The following is an 18,045-nucleotide window of genomic DNA, read 5'->3' as shown; positions in this document are numbered from 1 at the left end:
TTAAATATCTGCACCAAAAATAGATGAGTCAGTGTCAAAAGATTGCCTCTGAGGATGTAATTTCAAAATGATACTGATTATATCTTATTTCATTTATAGTAATATTTAAAGAAAACCATATTGGATCTACTGGTAGTAAATAGCATTAGAAAGAAAGGTTTACAACTCTACTGCAAATGGCATAAATCCATAGAGTTACGTTTTCTCCAGGCAATGTTTTATGTTATCTCTCTTTTTTTAGCAGGCCTGACTTGATATCTGTTGTAAACATGTTTTGTATATTATATATGTAAAGCCAAAGGGCTGACATAATGAGAAAAGTACAAACCCTTGTCTTTGAGGGGCCCTCTATTGGAAAGACAGACATGTAAGCAGATTAAATGTAATAAGTCATAACAAAGGAATACAGAACACGTTTCTTAACTTTGCAGGAGAGAAAGGAAGTTAAGAAAAATTTTTAGGAAAGAAAAAGACATGTCAACTGAGTTCCTAGCAAAAAAGGACAGGAAATAGGATAAAAAATATTTTAGGAAAAGAATAGCCAGGCTGTATTGATTTGAGAATTTTCTATTTTGTTCTATATCACCATGACACTTTTAAATTTCAGCTTTATTTCTTCCAAATATTGTTTTTTTTTTTGTTTTTTTTTTTTGTTTTTTTTTGTTTTTTTTTTTTTTGCTGAAGGTGACCCTACATAAATATTCTTCAGCAATGTTCAGGAAACATTTTGATTTTTTTCTCTTTCAAATATACTGTATTTTGGGTCTAAATATAAATAGTCTTAAAGAGATAAAAAGGAGAAAATCTATACATTTCATATCACACTGATGATGTGATACCATCACCAATTTTATATGCTTACTGCTGGCAAATGGGATCATCTGCCATGAAAAAGTAATTTATCTGGGATGCCTGTTCACCTCATCACATTGTGTAAAACTCTGACATGCACAGGTCTGTCTTTATGCACATAAACCAATTATTAACCATTGATTCTATCAAAATCATATAAACTAATGTTAATCAAGTAGTTAATCTTATTTCCTAAAACCAGAAATTTTAGCTGAATCATAACTTAATTTTGATGCATTTTCTCAACATCAAAACAAACCATTTATAAAGTAAAAAAGCTGAAATTATTGCCAGAGGACATGTTTTCAAACTTGGTGAGATGAAGTGAACTCTATTTCAAAATAACACTTAAATGCTGAACTAGTCACACAATTCAGATTCCAAAATTAGCATTCCATGGTTTCATTCATTAGAAAGTACTGGTGGCCTCTTTACTCACATAGTGCAATGCTATTCATACCAGCAGCTTAAGACGCTCAAGTTTGCCAAGTTTCACAGGTGCTGCCTGTGGAGAATGCCCCAATAGTCTGCCACTCCTCCCTTAGAAAAGACAAATCTCTATTCACAAGAGAGGAAAACTTACAAACAGAGAGGCTTTTTTTTTTTTTTTTTTTTAATCTTTGAAGCCAATTCAATCTAGAACTTGAGCAGAACTTGAGCACTTTTAATAACAGGTGCAGAATGATACACTGACTCCCTTATAAATATTCTTCAAAGAACCCCTTCGCTTTAGCATTTTAATGCCATGTTTCTTTAAATGAGGCCTGCTTTTCATAGGTCTTTCAATTTAAATGTATTAACCCTTGAAGACTGATATTCAATATATTTATGAAAATATCAAATGCCAATTGATTTGTTCTCTTGTGCAAACTTTGTAACTAAACTATTAACACATTTTATACATTTGATGCCTCTTAAAGAAAAACAAAACTTTCAAATCTATCCAACAGCCATGTAAATGTACCTCAGGTGGAGATGGAGGAAGATAAAAGATGCAGAGTTCATTGGCTCACTTGGTTATCGTTCCAAAGCTTTTTGCCTCAAGGAGCACAGGGACACTTTTCTGGCTCATGTCAGACTACCTTTAGCACCCTGTGATTACTGGTATTCAAATTCACATGTATTATCAGTTTAGTTTGGTTAAGCCAAGACAAATAACAAAATATAGGGGAAGACAAATGAGAACAAGTGAATAAAATGTGATGCTCTCCAGTTTCTGAAAGGAGAGGGAAACTAGTTCACCAGTGGAGCTACTCTGAAGTCAAGCCTTCTAGTTCAAATTGAGGAAGCAGTTTCACCTTTTCCCAAGAAAGGCTGAGGGAATACCTTGACCACTTGCTCCTGTGGGACCAGTAGTCCTTTATGAATATACAACAATTGTATAAATGACATTGCACTTCCAACAAGACACTTTATTCTTTGGCAATTAATTTTAAAACATTAAGTATATTCATCTTTAGATCCATTGTTGCTTCAACAGATAACATCTTAACCCTGAGGTCTTATTCTGCTGGCCATGTACATTTTTATGATGTGCTAGAGTAGAAATTAAAAATACTGAATGAATACTAACTACTGAATGAAAAATAAAACACCAGAATGAACACTTAGCATGAACAGACTGGACACCACTATTACGCCACTACGTTCTGGATCTAACTGATATAAGTGACTATTTTAAGCCATTCTAGCCAAATGTCAAATTACTAGGTAATATCCCTTAATCAAGTGTTAACTCTACTATAAAATTTAGAATTACCAGCCCCTAAAACAGGTAGATAATTTAAAAGTCCCATCCAAGATGCCATAGCCTATACTTTTTGTGTCATTTGAATTTGAAAAAAGATACTTTATTCTTTGGTAATGAAATTTTAAAAATTAAATCTAGTCATTTTTAAATTCCATTTTTGTATTAATTTTTTTCAGATTGGAGTTACATTGGTTTTATAAAAACAGATTGCTTTCTATAGTTTCCTGAAGCCTGGAAAAAATTTAAAGACCATTTCTGCCCTTTCAAATATTAAGAAAAATTTTATCTGTGAAACCAATCTTATCCTGATAATTTTCAAAGTGGGTATTTTACCTCCTTTCTCTGTAACCTGTTGAACCTCTCTGACTATTTCCTATCTTGATACACTTCACGAGGAACAGAGTTCTTAATGAACATGCTGTTCTAACTGGATTAGTGCCTCCTCATCTCCTTAAAGTCTTGGCTTATAATATGAATATGATTCAGCAATTCCACTTCTAGGAGTATAACTAAAGAAAATGGAATGAGTATGTCAAAGAGCTATGTGCACTTCATGTTTATTCTCAATAGCCCAAAAATAGAAACAACTAGATTGTTTATAAGCTACTGAATAGATGAAGAAAATGAGGTACATATAAGCAGTAGAATGCTATTCAGTCATAAAAAGAATGAACTCTTGTTATTTGTGACAGCATGGATAGAACTGAAAATCACTGCACTGAGTAAAATAAACCAGGTACACAAAAATCAGTACTACATAATCTCACTCACATGTGGAAGCTCATAGAAGTAGACAGTAGAATGTTGGCTTCTAGAGGGCACAGAGAAAAGAGAGTAGGGAGAAGAAAGGGATGGGGGCAGGATCAATAAGCAGTAAGTCACAGTTGGATTCAAGAAGCTCTGATGTGCTACTGCATAGTATATAGATAACAATAATGTACTGTACATTTCAAAAAGCTAGAAGGGCTTTAAAAATTTTCAACATTAAAAAATGATAAATTTGGGGCTGCAGTTGTAGCTCAGCAGTAGAGCTCTTGTCTAGCACATGAAAAGTAATGGATTTGATTCTCAGCACCACATACAAATAAATAAATAAAATAAATAAAGGTATTGTGCCCCCCACAAAAATTGAAAAAATTATAAATTTAAACATTACCAAAATATATACACATATCAAAATAGTGTTATTAAGAGAAGGATATGTACAATCTTTGCTTTTTATGTATCAGTTAAAAATAAATTTAATAAAAATTATATATATCTATATATCTATACAGACACACACAAACACATATACACACACACAGCTGATGCACCTCCTATGCCTATAAATGACATTAAACTTTTCTGAGTGAAAGAATAAATGGTTATAAGCTCTAAATAATTTTATTTTTTGTCGAAGGGAGACTATTATTGGGGAGGAGGTTAAGATAAGGTAATGGGGCTGGGGCTATAGCTCAGTGGTAGAGTACTTGCCTTGAATGTATGAGGCACTGGGTTTGATCCTAAGCACCACATAAAAATAAATAAATAAATAAAGATATTGTGTCCATCCATAACTAAAAAAAAATTCTAAAATAATATTTTTATTATTTCTTCATGATTAAGGCATTTAAATTTACAAATTTTGTTCCAATTCTAGAATTTGTTTTGTTCTCAAAGGTATTATTATGAAGTATTCTCTTTAATTGCTTTCCCTAGAGCTTGAGATTTTCCTTTGGGTTTTCTTTGATACAAGGATTAACTAGTTATAGTGGATTTGATTTAATTTAATTTAATTTCCAATAAGGTAAGAATTTTATTTTCAAAATTTGCACTTCAAAAAATTCACTTAAAATATGTAACCCTACTAGATTATTATAAAGGAAAATGTTTTAATATCTACTTAAGTAAAGAAAAATATTTTTAGTATCACAAAATTAGTTTAACCTCACAATTGGTATGTTTGTGTGCTGTGTCCTTTACAGTATAGACCTTAGTTGATTTCTATGACCACAAAACAAATAGTAACATCTGCTTGTCTGTTACTACTCATTGTAATATTTCCTACTATTTCAATGAATATGAAACAACATCATTATTATCAGAGTGTTTTGTTTCATTTTGTTTTGTACCAGGGTTTGAACTCAGGTACATTAAACCACTGATCCCCATCCCCATCCCTTTTTTATATTTTAATTAGAGATAGGATTCTCAATATGTGGCCTAGGACCTTGCTAAGTTGCTGAGGCTGAACTCATGATCCTCCTGCCTCAGCTTCCCGAGCCTCTGGGATTAGAGGTATGTGCCACCATGACTAGCTAAAAAACCTTTTTGACTCATGAAAATTGCTCTTGTTGGTTTCCTCAATAAATCAAAGCCATTTGGCTAGAGTCGCTGTGTTTATAAAAATATACATTTGTTTTCCTCTTACATAGAACATCATTGGCTTTAATAAAATTCTTTAGTCACTTTTTTTTCTTCCAGTTCAATGGATTATTTGGGAGATAACTGTAGGAGGTAGGGTGAGGCTGAAGGAAGTAAGTGGCTGAGAGGTGTCCATTTGGGGTATATATTTAGTCCCTGGTGAGTCAAGTTTAGTCTCTTTCTGCTTTCTAATTGCCATGTTCTGAACTGCTTTTCTTATTCACAACACCCTTCCTCCATGATGTTGTGCATCATCTCCAGCACAGAACAATGGAGTTGCCCATCTATGGACTGACACCTCTGAAATCATGAGCCCCAGAGAAACTTTTCCTCCTGTAACTTTTCTCATCAGGTCTTTTGGTCACAGCAGCAAAAAGCTGACCAAAACAGTGCACTGGGGAAAAAAAAAAACATGAAATAGACTAATTTAAAATGATTGAGACTAACTGAAAAACCAATACACAATACAACCCTTTTCCATCAGTTTTGCTTGGTACCCAGTTGCTTTTCAAATGAATCAAATCTTTCAAACCAAGTGCAGTATGTCTCTGTCTCTCTATTTCTTTTTTCTCAGTTTCTCTCTTCTTCTTCTCTATTAGATTTAAGTTTTCGCCTTATAGAAATTATTTTATGCATATTGTATATCTTTACTATCCACTGTCCTGCATTTTAGATCTTTATGTATAAATTATATCCTCACATTATTTATATTATTAGATCAGTTATTATTATTTTGTTTGAATAAACCATTTCATCTTTTTACAACATTTTACTTAATCTATTTTAGTTTTAAATTTAGTAATCCCATTTTTCTCCCTAAACACTTACTTGATTATTCCATTCCATGACTCAGTGTGTTTTCATGAAATCATCAGCCTCTCAAATTTATAGTGCTGAAGGATTAGCAGGAGCTAAGAACCCTTGTCCAGCAGACATGGTAAACCTGGGAAGGGCCATGGTGTAAAGACTGAGAATCCAAGCTCTGCAGCTAAATCAAGGGAGTATTTTAGCTTTGCTAAAACCAGCTGATTAACCCTGAGCAAGTTTAGATTATTTATCTAAACTCCAGTGTCCTCAATTGTGTAATGATACTACCCAACTTGTAACATTCTATTAAATGAGGAAAAAGAGGGAAAGTGTTTGTAACACTGTTTGACACATGTTTTGTGCTGAATACATGTTAGTTAATCCTAAGAAACTCTGACAGTTCTCATGAGGGAGTCAACAAAATTATCGGTTTTTATCATGTCATGTGTGTGACTCCTCATCAAGGGATTTGGATGATTCCACTGAATGTCTCCTCTATCTGCCATTTATATAGTTATTTCACTCACACATGATAAATTGTGAATTAAGCTTTTCTTTCATTCTGTTTTCCACAGCATATTTTTCAAAAGTTGTCTATACATTTCTGCTTATTGATTGAATAGTTTAATAACTTCAGATAGTGATATAATTTGACTAATTTTAAGGGAAATTTAGAGGAGGTAATGAAAGAAAAATCATGTGTTTATATCATAATCATATGTCATACTTTAATATGTAGCTGAGGGTGTGTATATATATATATTTGTGTGTATTTAGAAAAAATGTAGAGGAATATATTATAAACACATATATATATACTTACATATATATATATACACAAACATACACACATGCATACAAACATATATATCTACCTTCAAACTGGAAGGCTTTCCTTATATTCTTAGCATTTTGTTTTGGGATTTGTTTATAACTAACCTTCCTGCTTTTGTGAACTAATTTTGTTTCAGTTCAATAAAAGGTATTACCTCAGACTTGATCTTTTTTGTTTCCTTTGAGAAGACTACATGAAGTCTTCCTGCTGGGTTTAATAGAACAACCACAACAAGCTGACCTTCATTTTCTCCTGTGTTCTTTTGTCACATCAATGTTCTTTTGTGCGGTTCTATTTGTTGCTGACTGAAGTGCATCTAGATTGTGAGATAGAGGATTTTTATTTCAATTGGCATTGATTTTTGAAATGTATTCACTCACTTTATAACTTGTGGCTGCCTTCAATGAAGTGCTTCAAAGACTTTTTATCAGGGATAGGGACTCATGGTCATATGTATCTTGGTAATATTTGGATTTTACATTCCTGATTCATGAGGCCACTTGCCTTTAAAAAATAGTGTCTTGGCTTAAAACTCAAGGAAAAATAATTTATTTGAGTCACATATCATTAAAATGTCTTGGATGTGTATTTATGTGTTTACAGATAAATATAAGTAATGAAAGGATGGAATAGAGGAAGCTTATTTTGGACTTTTTTTTGTATTTTTCATGAGGATTATAAGATATACTATGAGGATTAAATATTTTCTACTACATATAAACGGTGTTAAAATAAGCATTAGATTGATTACAAATTAAACTCAAATGAGATTTTTGTCATTGAATCATAAGAGAGTTTGGAAAAAGGCATTATTTGAAAGGTCAACATGATTTTGATTTTCAGAACAATATCAAACTTTTTCTACTATTTAGAATGGGACGAGGTTTAGAACAAACATTGTTTTATCTATATACTTACGTATATATCTAACAGTGATAATTTTTATATTATATAACCAATTTTATCTATACATACTGAAAACTAAAATAGCCTTCATATTAAAGCTGATATAAAAAGGGCATTTCATATGAGAAAACACTTTGAGTTAGTCTCCTATTATAAATAAACAATTATATTTTTTAAAGAATAAGAGATTTTAAATCCTGTTTTAATCTCATTAGTCAGATCACCCCCAAAACTATGTTTTTCTCTGCCACAATATTTTAGTGGGGAGTGCTCAGGAGAAAAGGTCATGGCTAACATTTTAATTCCAACATATAACATAGGATTCTGTTTTGAGATAATGAAGCCCACACTTCACTGAAATACAGGATCCCTGGCTTTCTCTTTATTTTGGAGATTTAAAGGTTTTTTCTCCAAATCATAAAAACAATTATTTAGAAGTGTTTCAAAATATAAAGATTTATTGTCAATAAAATTACAGGCTGTGTAGGAATATTAGTGCCCTCAGATGTACACTGAATGGATTCATACTTCATGGATCACACACAAACCATTAATGGTTAATATGATATCAGTTTACTTCCTTATACTCCATATTATTTTTCTCTCAGATGTAATTTCACGTACCAATTAACAATGAAAGTAAGAGTTACACTTAAAGCAACCCTGTCTCTCTCAGGTAGAATAATGGAATGAAAATTTCAGAGCTGAAGGTTATAAAAAAGAAAAGTGACAAGATACGTTTTAGTAATGAATCAACACTTAATTTTCAGGCCTATATTGAGTTGTAGCTTTTAAAGTCTGAGATAGCATGGTCTGTGGGTCTGACTGAGAATGTAATTAAAAGAATCATTTGCCAAGAATTGGTATCCAGCATTAAGAACACAACTAAAGCATTGAGAAAATAAAGGTCTTGCGAAAATCATTTTCAGTTCAAGATAATATTGAGATATTTAATGGTAACCTATGTACTATATTACAATTCCAGAATCTGAAAATTTAGGTAAAAATAGCAATGGGACTCTGCTTCCTAAGTACATATTTTGGGGAGTTAGCAGGGTTTTAGGAAAAAAGAATTTTTGCATTGGAAATTCCTTATTTAAATTAATATAGCTTTTTTTCTAATTTTAAAATGATAGACTACATTATTTAACATGAAAATATTGCAGATTTCCAAGAAAAGTTTATCACTTATAACTGTCTCCAAATATGCCTGAATGTGAAACCTTTTTTTGTTTTTTTGAAACAAATAAGTTATTATGATTTAGATATGAGATGTCGCCTGAAAGCTCATGATTGCATTATGAAAGTTGGACCATAATCTGTGAATTAACCCATTTGATGTGTTAATAATTTGAAAGTACAACTGCACCAGGTGATAACTGTTTGCAGGTAATGTGTGACTAGATCTTTAGGGGCATACTTTTGGTTTTTATATTTTATCCCCAAAAGGTAAGTTTCTGTCTGCCATGAAGTGACCAGCTTTCCTTCAACATGTCCTTCTGCCATATGTTCTGCCTTAACTTGGGCCCAGAGTAGTCAATCAGCTAACCATGAGCCCAAATAAACTTTTCCTCCTCTAAGTTATTCTTGTGTGGCTTTTTGGTTATAGAAATGCAAACTGATTAATTCAGTATGTATTTATGTACTTAAAAAACAGGCATTCATATTTTCCAAGTCATTTAGTGGAATATAATGAAGGAAAATCATAAATTCTTAATGAAGAAAAAGTTAAGATTGATTACAGAACCCTCATTTGCAGTCCTGTAGTCATTGACAAAAAGAAAGTAATTCTGGGTGTTCAAATAAGTGTTTCTCACTTTAAATATCATGGAAAAGGGAGAGTTCTTAGCCTTAATCATTATAAACTTCATTTCTAAGATTATCATAAATATACATTTGTTTCTTTCAATGAAGTAAGTGGGAATATTAGGAAAGTAGTCTGGAGATGTCTGTATCGTTTCTGTCCTTAATTTTTCTCCTACAAATCAAATCTAATTAGTTTGGCAAGCTACTCCTTTAACTTATGGGAGTGGGGAGCATTTGGATGTGACACTGAATCTTTTTTTTTAATTTTATTTTATTTTATTATTATTATTTTTTTTATTGGTTATTCAAAACATTACAAAGATTTCAGAATCAGACTGTTTAGTATGAAGAAGACATGGCAGGAAATGTTGAAATACATAACTAATTATGTTAGGAAATTACATAACTAATCATGTGAATACAAAAAAAAAACCCACAGATTTCTTTTATTTGGAAAATATATTATGTTCAAAACTATTCCTTTTGGGCTCTTAGCTTCCTTTTCCTAAGATGACAGTATGAATGAATTTAAAGAAAGAATAAGACAATGCTGTGAGGTTACTTTTTATATATAATGAGATGATGATTTGTCATTTTATACTATTATGCCTGTGCATGGGCATGCACACACACATGCACACACACTAGATCACAGAATTTCCAAGCATGAACAAGACTTTTATCCCTGTTATATTATCAAACTCAGCTATCTAACAAATGATTCCTCTATCAAGTCAGGGTTGGGACATCTTTCTTATGTTATTGTGGGCTCCATACAGGGTTTATTGCACAAAATAGTAAGGAGGAAAATTATTTGGTTGCTATACATAATTTTTTATCCATGAACAAAAGTGAAAGAACAGAAACTGCACTATAAGCCCACATACCTTCATTTCATTTTATTATTTTTTACTTTGCCTGAAAGTCCTCATATTAATGACTGTTATGGTTAACACATAATGTATTTTAAAATTACGAATAGGTTTATACTTGAATATGAATTAAGAGAATTTTAGCTAATAGCTATCAAATAGCTAATAAAGTGAAACATCATGAAAGGATTATGGAATAGAAGGTAAAAGTAGGAATATTATATAGAAGAACTAAGCCCATTTTAAGGCCTTGGTTTTAAAGTTTAAGCTACACCAGAAACTGAATGCCGAGAAGTGCCATAAGTAAAAGAACAAATTTTACCTACTTTAAAATTTATTTAGAAGTACCAAGGAAATCACTAAAAATTTATTTCTGCTCTCCTAGGAAAGTTTATCCCCCGGACTTCTTGGAATTAGAATCCAGTCTTCTATGACATTCTGTACATGCAACAGTATGTTTCTTATAGCTCTTATGCCATTATTTTTGTTACAAATATTGAATATGAAACTCATAGAAAACTTGTTGCAGAAAAGTCAATAATGTATGAAAAATTATTTATATACAAGAAATGGAATTTTCTTTTGGAAATAGTAATTATTTAAGACTTTTGTATTGTACTAGGTACTTTATCATCACCCTATAATTTAAATTTTTCAATAACAAGCTGAAAATATCTAAATATTAAAGTCTTCAAACTTACTGTTCATTCTTTAGAATATGCCTGTGAATCATCATGGAGGGGCTAGAACTGAAAAAAATTAAATATTATTTTGTAACATATAAGTGTAAGGAAAATTAATATCTTAGCTTCTTCATGCAGTTTCATATAAAACTGCTCTCAGCAGAAGCTCCATATATTAATATATAAATGTTATTTTAATTAAATTACAGACTCTGTAATATTAAAGAATTTAGAGGCCATTCAGTAAGGCCATTTTAATAGTTAGAATGCAAGTTTGGCTGTAGTAATATTAGCCAAATAACAGTGACCTAGACAAAATGAAATTTTATTCTTTTCTGAAATAACAGTACAAACATAAACAATGTGGAACTAATATAATGGCTTCAAGAAAATGGGCGTTAACATTATTAAGGTTTTTCTTCACATCATAAGTTTCAGTTCCAGCCATCATATTTGTATTTCATGTAGGCAAAGAAAGAAGGGAGATGAAATGGATTCTTAATCTTTGAAGGACCCAATTTAAAACTTTAATAATTCCCTTTCATAACATCCAATTCAATAGAATTAGACATGTAATGGATTCTAGGTGCAAAGGAATTCTACAAGCATGATGAAGAATATACCCAAATAGAATTAGGATTGTTTTATTAAAATAGGGAAGGATGTAGAGGAAGAAGGATTTATCATCTAGATTCATTAAGTCCTTACAAGGAGATGAGATTGATGTAAAGCATCATTCTCAAAGAATAAATAATGTCCATTTGTTTAGGTGGATGGAAAGTGGGGAAGGGAGACAAGATCCTATTAGGAAGGCACAAGGCAAAAATTATTTTCATATAAAAAACAAGATGTTATTTTTTTATATCATGTTGACATTTGCATTTATTGTTCCAAAAGCAATAGTGAGTAAACTAGTGTTGGAGGGAGGAAATTATATCAAACTGTACTATTAAGTACATCTTTTTGAAGCATACATATAAAATATAAAGAAAGTTTCATAATTTGAAAATTTTCTTGATGACAAGGTAAAAATTAAGTTTAGTCTATCTCAATCTTTGTCACAAATATGTATGCCAAAACAAAACATATAAAGAAGATACCTGTGCCACAGAGAGAACTATAATAGTTCCCTTGAAGAAAAGCACTTGTGCAATTGTTTGTTACAAGCTGAAATAGCCATTTTCCCATGGCAAACCAATTTTTAATTTTGTGTGACATAATTTAACAGAACAACTGTGGTTATTCAAACTCGAATTTATTGCACATTTAGTATTGAAGTTATAATAATAATCACTTCAAGAAAAATCAACTGACATATTTAAAGTCAACAATAAATTCTAGCCTTCAAGTGAAAAAAAAAAGAAAAATTTGTGTCTGCCATTATGAGTCTGACAGCTTCCTTAGGTAGACAAACTATTCTCATATATTCAGTGATGATACTGAAGGATGAAATCTTTTGTCATTGCATAATAATGAGTGTCATCATTTGCAATATTTTCATAATTAAGGGGACAAATATCTCTCAAATTACTAGTGTGTGCTTTTGTTTGCTAGTAGATGATCCATTCAAAGAACAAGGTAGACCAACAAATTTAATGAAACTGATTTCAAAATGATGTGTGTAGTTTATATTTTATACCACAACTTATACCTGTTGAATTTCAGGATAACATCAAATAATATTATTCACAATTATCTGAAAAACTATTATAATACTCACCTCTCCAACAATAAACTTACATTAGGCTACAAACTTCAGATTGCAATGATTGCATTCAGAAGTAGTTATGAGAATTCATCTATCACTATCACGAGCAAATTATCAAGGAAACGTGCAAAAATCAACCTTTTATATTAAATATGTCAACAAATAATGAACCTAATATTGTTATTTTAATTTTATTAATAGATACATGTTTAAATATCTCTAAGCTTTAATTTTTGTTATGATACATGTAAATATAAATATGTGTGTGTGCTATCCATATATCCATCCAACAAATCCCATACACAAAACTTACTAGATTGCTCAATAAGTTTTTAGGGCTATGAAAGGATCATGAAGCCAAAAAGTTTGAGATCTACTAAATAATTCATTCTGTATTTAAATATCGATCTCAACTGCCTATTGAATAAAACGCAGGTTGACATAATGGAATTTTAGAGCATTCCTATAAAAGTTATGTGTGTGTATACACACACACACACACATACACACACACAGAAAAAGAGAGAGAGAAATTGTTAATAAAATACTTGGTATCACTACCATAATACTCAGGATTCAGAATTGAACAATCTGGTTGTATGAGGTTTCCATATGGATAGAGAATTAAATTCTTAAAATATTCTGTTTTTGATATAAAATACATTTATAATTTAAAATACATCAATGATATATGAATACTCATGAACATATTTTTAAATGATAGAGTACATAATATAGTACAGCAGGCATTGGTAGACTCTTTCTTTAGTTTGATACAGGTTGATACAGAAACAAGTTTTAGATCAGATTTGGCTCATGTATCCATTTGTTAACCTCTGTTTTAGAGCACATATAGGGAGTGTGTGACACAGCTCTTAGGTGAGAACAGAATTCATTCTTGACTGTGATGTTAGAGAATTTCAATACATAACTTTCCTTTGTTAATGAAAAAGATATAGCTGCATTAAAATATTTTTAATGGTTTTAAACCATTTTTAGTTGCTTACTGTGGTATTAATATACTGGCTCAGGTGAACCTATTTTGTATGTCTAACATGCAACTTTGTTCAGTGACAGCATTTCAGTAACTTAAAATTGACCATGATGAGAAAGTTTATACCATCCAATAGAGAAAATACTATAAATCAAAGGTTTTATTCTCTTAGAAAGCTGGTTGATAAACCTTTACTAACACATTATTAAACGTAAAATATATATGGATTCTTGCTGCCCTCTTATAATATGGATTGGTGTAATTGAGTTAATATTATGGAGATAATGTTATTACTTATTTGAAATGTTTTAGAATAGCAACAAAAATAACTTCTTCCAGGAAATCAGATTATCAAGTCTTCAGTTTACTCAAGTATGAAGACATATTATGCACACGAATTCCTGAGAGCAACAGTGAGTATTGCTTAATATGAGTGTCAAGTTTTATTTAAAAGGAAGAACTACACTCTGCATTATAAAGGGTGATTTTATTCTGTCTACAAAGTGTGTAGAAACCATCTTATTAGTGAAAATGTACTTTGTGAGTCTCATTTTGTTTATGCTGATTTTTAAATATTTTTAATTTAATGTTTATATTTTAATATTTAATATTTTTGAATATTTTTAAATATCAAAAATAGAACATGCTTAGGATGGGAAGAATTTCAGAGAAAGGCTGAGAAAAAAATTCATAAATACAGGATAAAAAATAGAATTTCCAATGCAAGTGAATTATTGGTATTATTCATTTGCTTCTCTTTCAAATATTTCTAAAAACCTACCCTGCAAATATTCAACCTCCTTTTTATACTTTACTCCACTAACCTAGTACATATATTTTGTATTCCTCTTGCCATTTCATTTTATTCTATTAAAATTGAAAAAAAAACCCACAATAAATAGAAACAAAATCTCATATTGGTAGTAAAAAAGAAACTGATAGAAAAATACTCAAATTAAGTAAAATTGTACATACAGAAAGAAGTTGACATTGTTTTGTGTGTGTGATGAGTGACAGTCAACATAGGAGTTTTGCAAAATATTTAGAAAAGAAAGTCAAGAAATGGCTGTGGCTATCTTGACATTTACTTTAAAAGTTTTGGAAAATAGAGATTTCTCTATACTCTATTAAATTCTGCTCCAAATAATACATCTTTATCTCATCCAACTTATTTATTTTGTATGTACCCAACTTATATTTGGTATCACTTTCCTATATTTTCCTTTAAAATCCTGCATAGTTACAGCATATTTGTATTTCCATTTAAAAATTAACGTCACTTCTATGATATACGTTCCTTATTGGTTTTTTTTTTTTTTTTTGCAATTTGTTTCTCTATTCACTCCTTATGTATGTCTGAAGATGCCATCTACCTATTCACTATGGTATTATACTCAGATTTCCTTCATTTGTATGTACTGGGATTGTCACCCCACTTTTTCAAATCTTTCCTGTGTTTCAAATAGCTACATAGATTGATAGACAGATATATATTTACATGTATATATTCAGTTTCAATTAAATTTGCTAAATAAAACCCTAAAGTCAGCATGTTTATAACCAGACTTATCAATTTATTTTCTAGTCCACTTAATTGTCTTACATTTCATATTTGGGTTAAAATTATCTATTTCAGTAATTTTAAATCTACTTTTAACTCACATAAAGCATTAAGTTCACAATAATCAAATAGCAGTGTCATCCTCTAGCTACAATTCCTAAATAGAAAATGTTCCCAAAGGCATACAGAGACATATTGAAATGTCTTATTCATAAAGAAAATTAAAAATACTTATGAGATGTATAAAATAACAAAACTATAGCAGTCCTTTGAGGAAAATTTATTGCTGTAATGCCTGCATTAAAAAAGATGAATCTTTCCAAATTAATAACCTAGCTTTTCACTCTAAAAAAACAGAAAAAGAAAATCATACTAACAAAAAAGAATGAATGAATGATTGGAATGAAAAGTTAGTCAAGTAAGAGACAAAAATATAAAAAAATTAAAAGTTCTTTGAAAATATCAAGAAATTTGGCAAAAGTCTTTGATTGACAGTGTATGTGTGGTGGTGGTGGTGGAAGACACATATCTGACCAGGAAAATGGAAGAGAATGGAAGGGAATATTTGTATATCACATAACTACTGTTTATAGACTGGCATTAACTATATATGGAATATTCATGGACTCAGTAATAAACAATGTAGAAGTAGATGAAGGCTTAGAATAGACATTTGTTCAATGTACAATAAGCACATGAAAAGATGTTCAACATTGTTAGTCAAAACTCAAATGTAAATCAAACCCACAAGATGCCACTTCACAACCACTTGGATGACTATAATTAAAAAGACAGAAAATAATAAGTGTTAGTGAAGATGACTGGTAGAAATATAAAATGGTGCAGCCATTTTGTAAAACAGTTTGATAGCTCCTAAAAATCTTTAAATATGGATTACCATCTGACTCAGCAATCCCCCACTTCAGTATATACCAAAGGGAATAGAAAACACATGTCCATAAAGAATGTACACTAACGTTCACAGAAACATTAGAAACATTATTCATAGTACTTTTAAGAGCAATTTAAATGACCATCAAATGATGAATGGGTAAACAAGTGGGACATGCACACTACTGATGTTATGGCATTGATGTACCTGCAAGCAGTATGACAAGAGAAAGAAGCCAATTACAAAAGACCACATATTGCATGATCCCATTAAATAAAATGTTTAGAGTAGGCAAACCTATTGAGACAAATATCGAATTATGCAAATCTATAGCCTAGGAATAGATTGGGGATTATGAGCAGCAATTTCTAGTTGATACTTAGTTTGAGGGTGGGAGATTATGGAGATGACTGCACAAATTCTGAATATATAAAAATTCAAATGAGTTATTTTTAAATTAAAATTTTTAATGGATATTAATCTGTTTTATTTTCACTGAAATAGATTTCAATGATTTCAACATCATATCAAAATTCTAGGGTTATAAAGCAAGATACTGATACAAATGTATCATTTTGTGATAATCTTCTTTGTTTTTCCTGTAGCTTTTGTCATTCATGAATTTTTTAACTAGACCTCCAATAGATAAGGTACGACTTTTTATTACACTCACTTTTCAGTAGATCTTAAAGTCACAAATCTAAAACGTGCTTTCTCAAATCAGATCAGACATAAATATTTTAATAGTCTGTCATTATTCATATGTAATGCTAGCAACATTCACAGTAATTTTTAGAAGTTGCTATAGAATGATATTCATGGTTTTTAAAAATACTGATCATAAAAACTAAACCTTGAATTATTTTAGTTGAAAATTATATAAAGAATTTCATTTTGTACCCCTGCTTATTCTGTATGCTACAATTTAACTCTAGAGCTTTGTGTTTTTCTATTCCAGTTAGTTGACTACCTCATGGAGTAAGAATGATTTCTTGATTATGATAGAAAAAGAAAAAAAAAGCAGGGGAGAATTAGCATATGTGTTCCCCTTCTACTATTTCTTTGGAAAATTACTGCAATTTATTATTTGGGGACTTAAGAGAATATGCTGTTTTCAAATTATCTCTATCTAATGATAATAAATAACTGTGATATTATAACAACTACATTCACAAAAATAAAGAGAAATCTGTGGAAACAATACCTTCAGTTGTCTACATTGCCAGGTCTTACCTTTGTCTCGGCAGGCTGATGAGGGGTTGTTTATGACACCTCTTGCTAAGGCTAAAGAGCTTGTGTACAATTTTCTGTGCCTTAAGGAAAAGTTGTTTCATGCTGTTCTCCAGTTGCTCATAGCGGCGCTGAAAATTAGAATCCATTGTCCACAAATGCATTATAGTTGATGTGTTGAGGAAATAATTCATGGGTAGCCTTTTCATGAAGAACTTGAATTCATCTGAAAAAATGTTAAATTCAACATTTTGGTTATAAAACATTTCCAAACACATATAATATGAAAATTGAAAACAAATAAATACAATCTACCATGTTTAGGTAACAGATTAGTAGAAGATGAGATATTAGGTGCTTTGGAATTGTTTTCCTTTTGATTTCCATAAAATAGAAATTGTGTGGAAGAAAGTTAGAATAATTTATGAAATAATTAAACAGTTTAGACAGAAAGTTTAACTTAAATTTTCTATATTCTCCTTTAGATAGTGTTTCTCCAATGCACTGTAGAATAAATCTGACTTTCATTTCCAGAATTAGTGTAAATAATTCTCTTAAGCATTTTATATTTATATATTAAGAAGTGTTCACTAAGTCAGTATAAAAAATATAGAAAATACAGAAAATCATTAATAATTTAATAAATGTTTAAGGAGAGAAAGTTTTGTAAATAGAAAATTGTAACTTTCACCTAGGCATCTATTCTCTGTAACTGACCATGTTTCAAAATGTCATGGCATTTG

At 30.6% G+C, this 18,045-nt stretch overlaps 1 protein-coding gene across 2 annotated transcripts in view; it reads right to left on the bottom strand.

Annotated features, from left to right (window-relative positions):
- Positions 1-18,045, bottom strand: part of Brinp3 (BMP/retinoic acid inducible neural specific 3) — a 348,321-nt gene that overhangs the window by 43,550 nt on the left and 286,726 nt on the right. For both annotated transcript variants that reach the window (XM_076832173.1, XM_076832175.1), the window contains one exon: positions 17,306-17,528. In XM_076832173.1, the coding sequence (XP_076688288.1) occupies positions 17,306-17,528 (223 nt within the window). The remainder of the gene's footprint in view (positions 1-17,305; positions 17,529-18,045) is intronic.

Source organism: Callospermophilus lateralis, chromosome 13 (assembly GCF_048772815.1).
Source record: "Callospermophilus lateralis isolate mCalLat2 chromosome 13, mCalLat2.hap1, whole genome shotgun sequence".
Taxonomy (NCBI): domain Eukaryota; kingdom Metazoa; phylum Chordata; class Mammalia; order Rodentia; family Sciuridae; genus Callospermophilus; species Callospermophilus lateralis.
The sequence above is the reverse complement of the archived record's forward strand: the minus strand, read 5'-3'. Positions and strand labels throughout refer to the sequence as shown.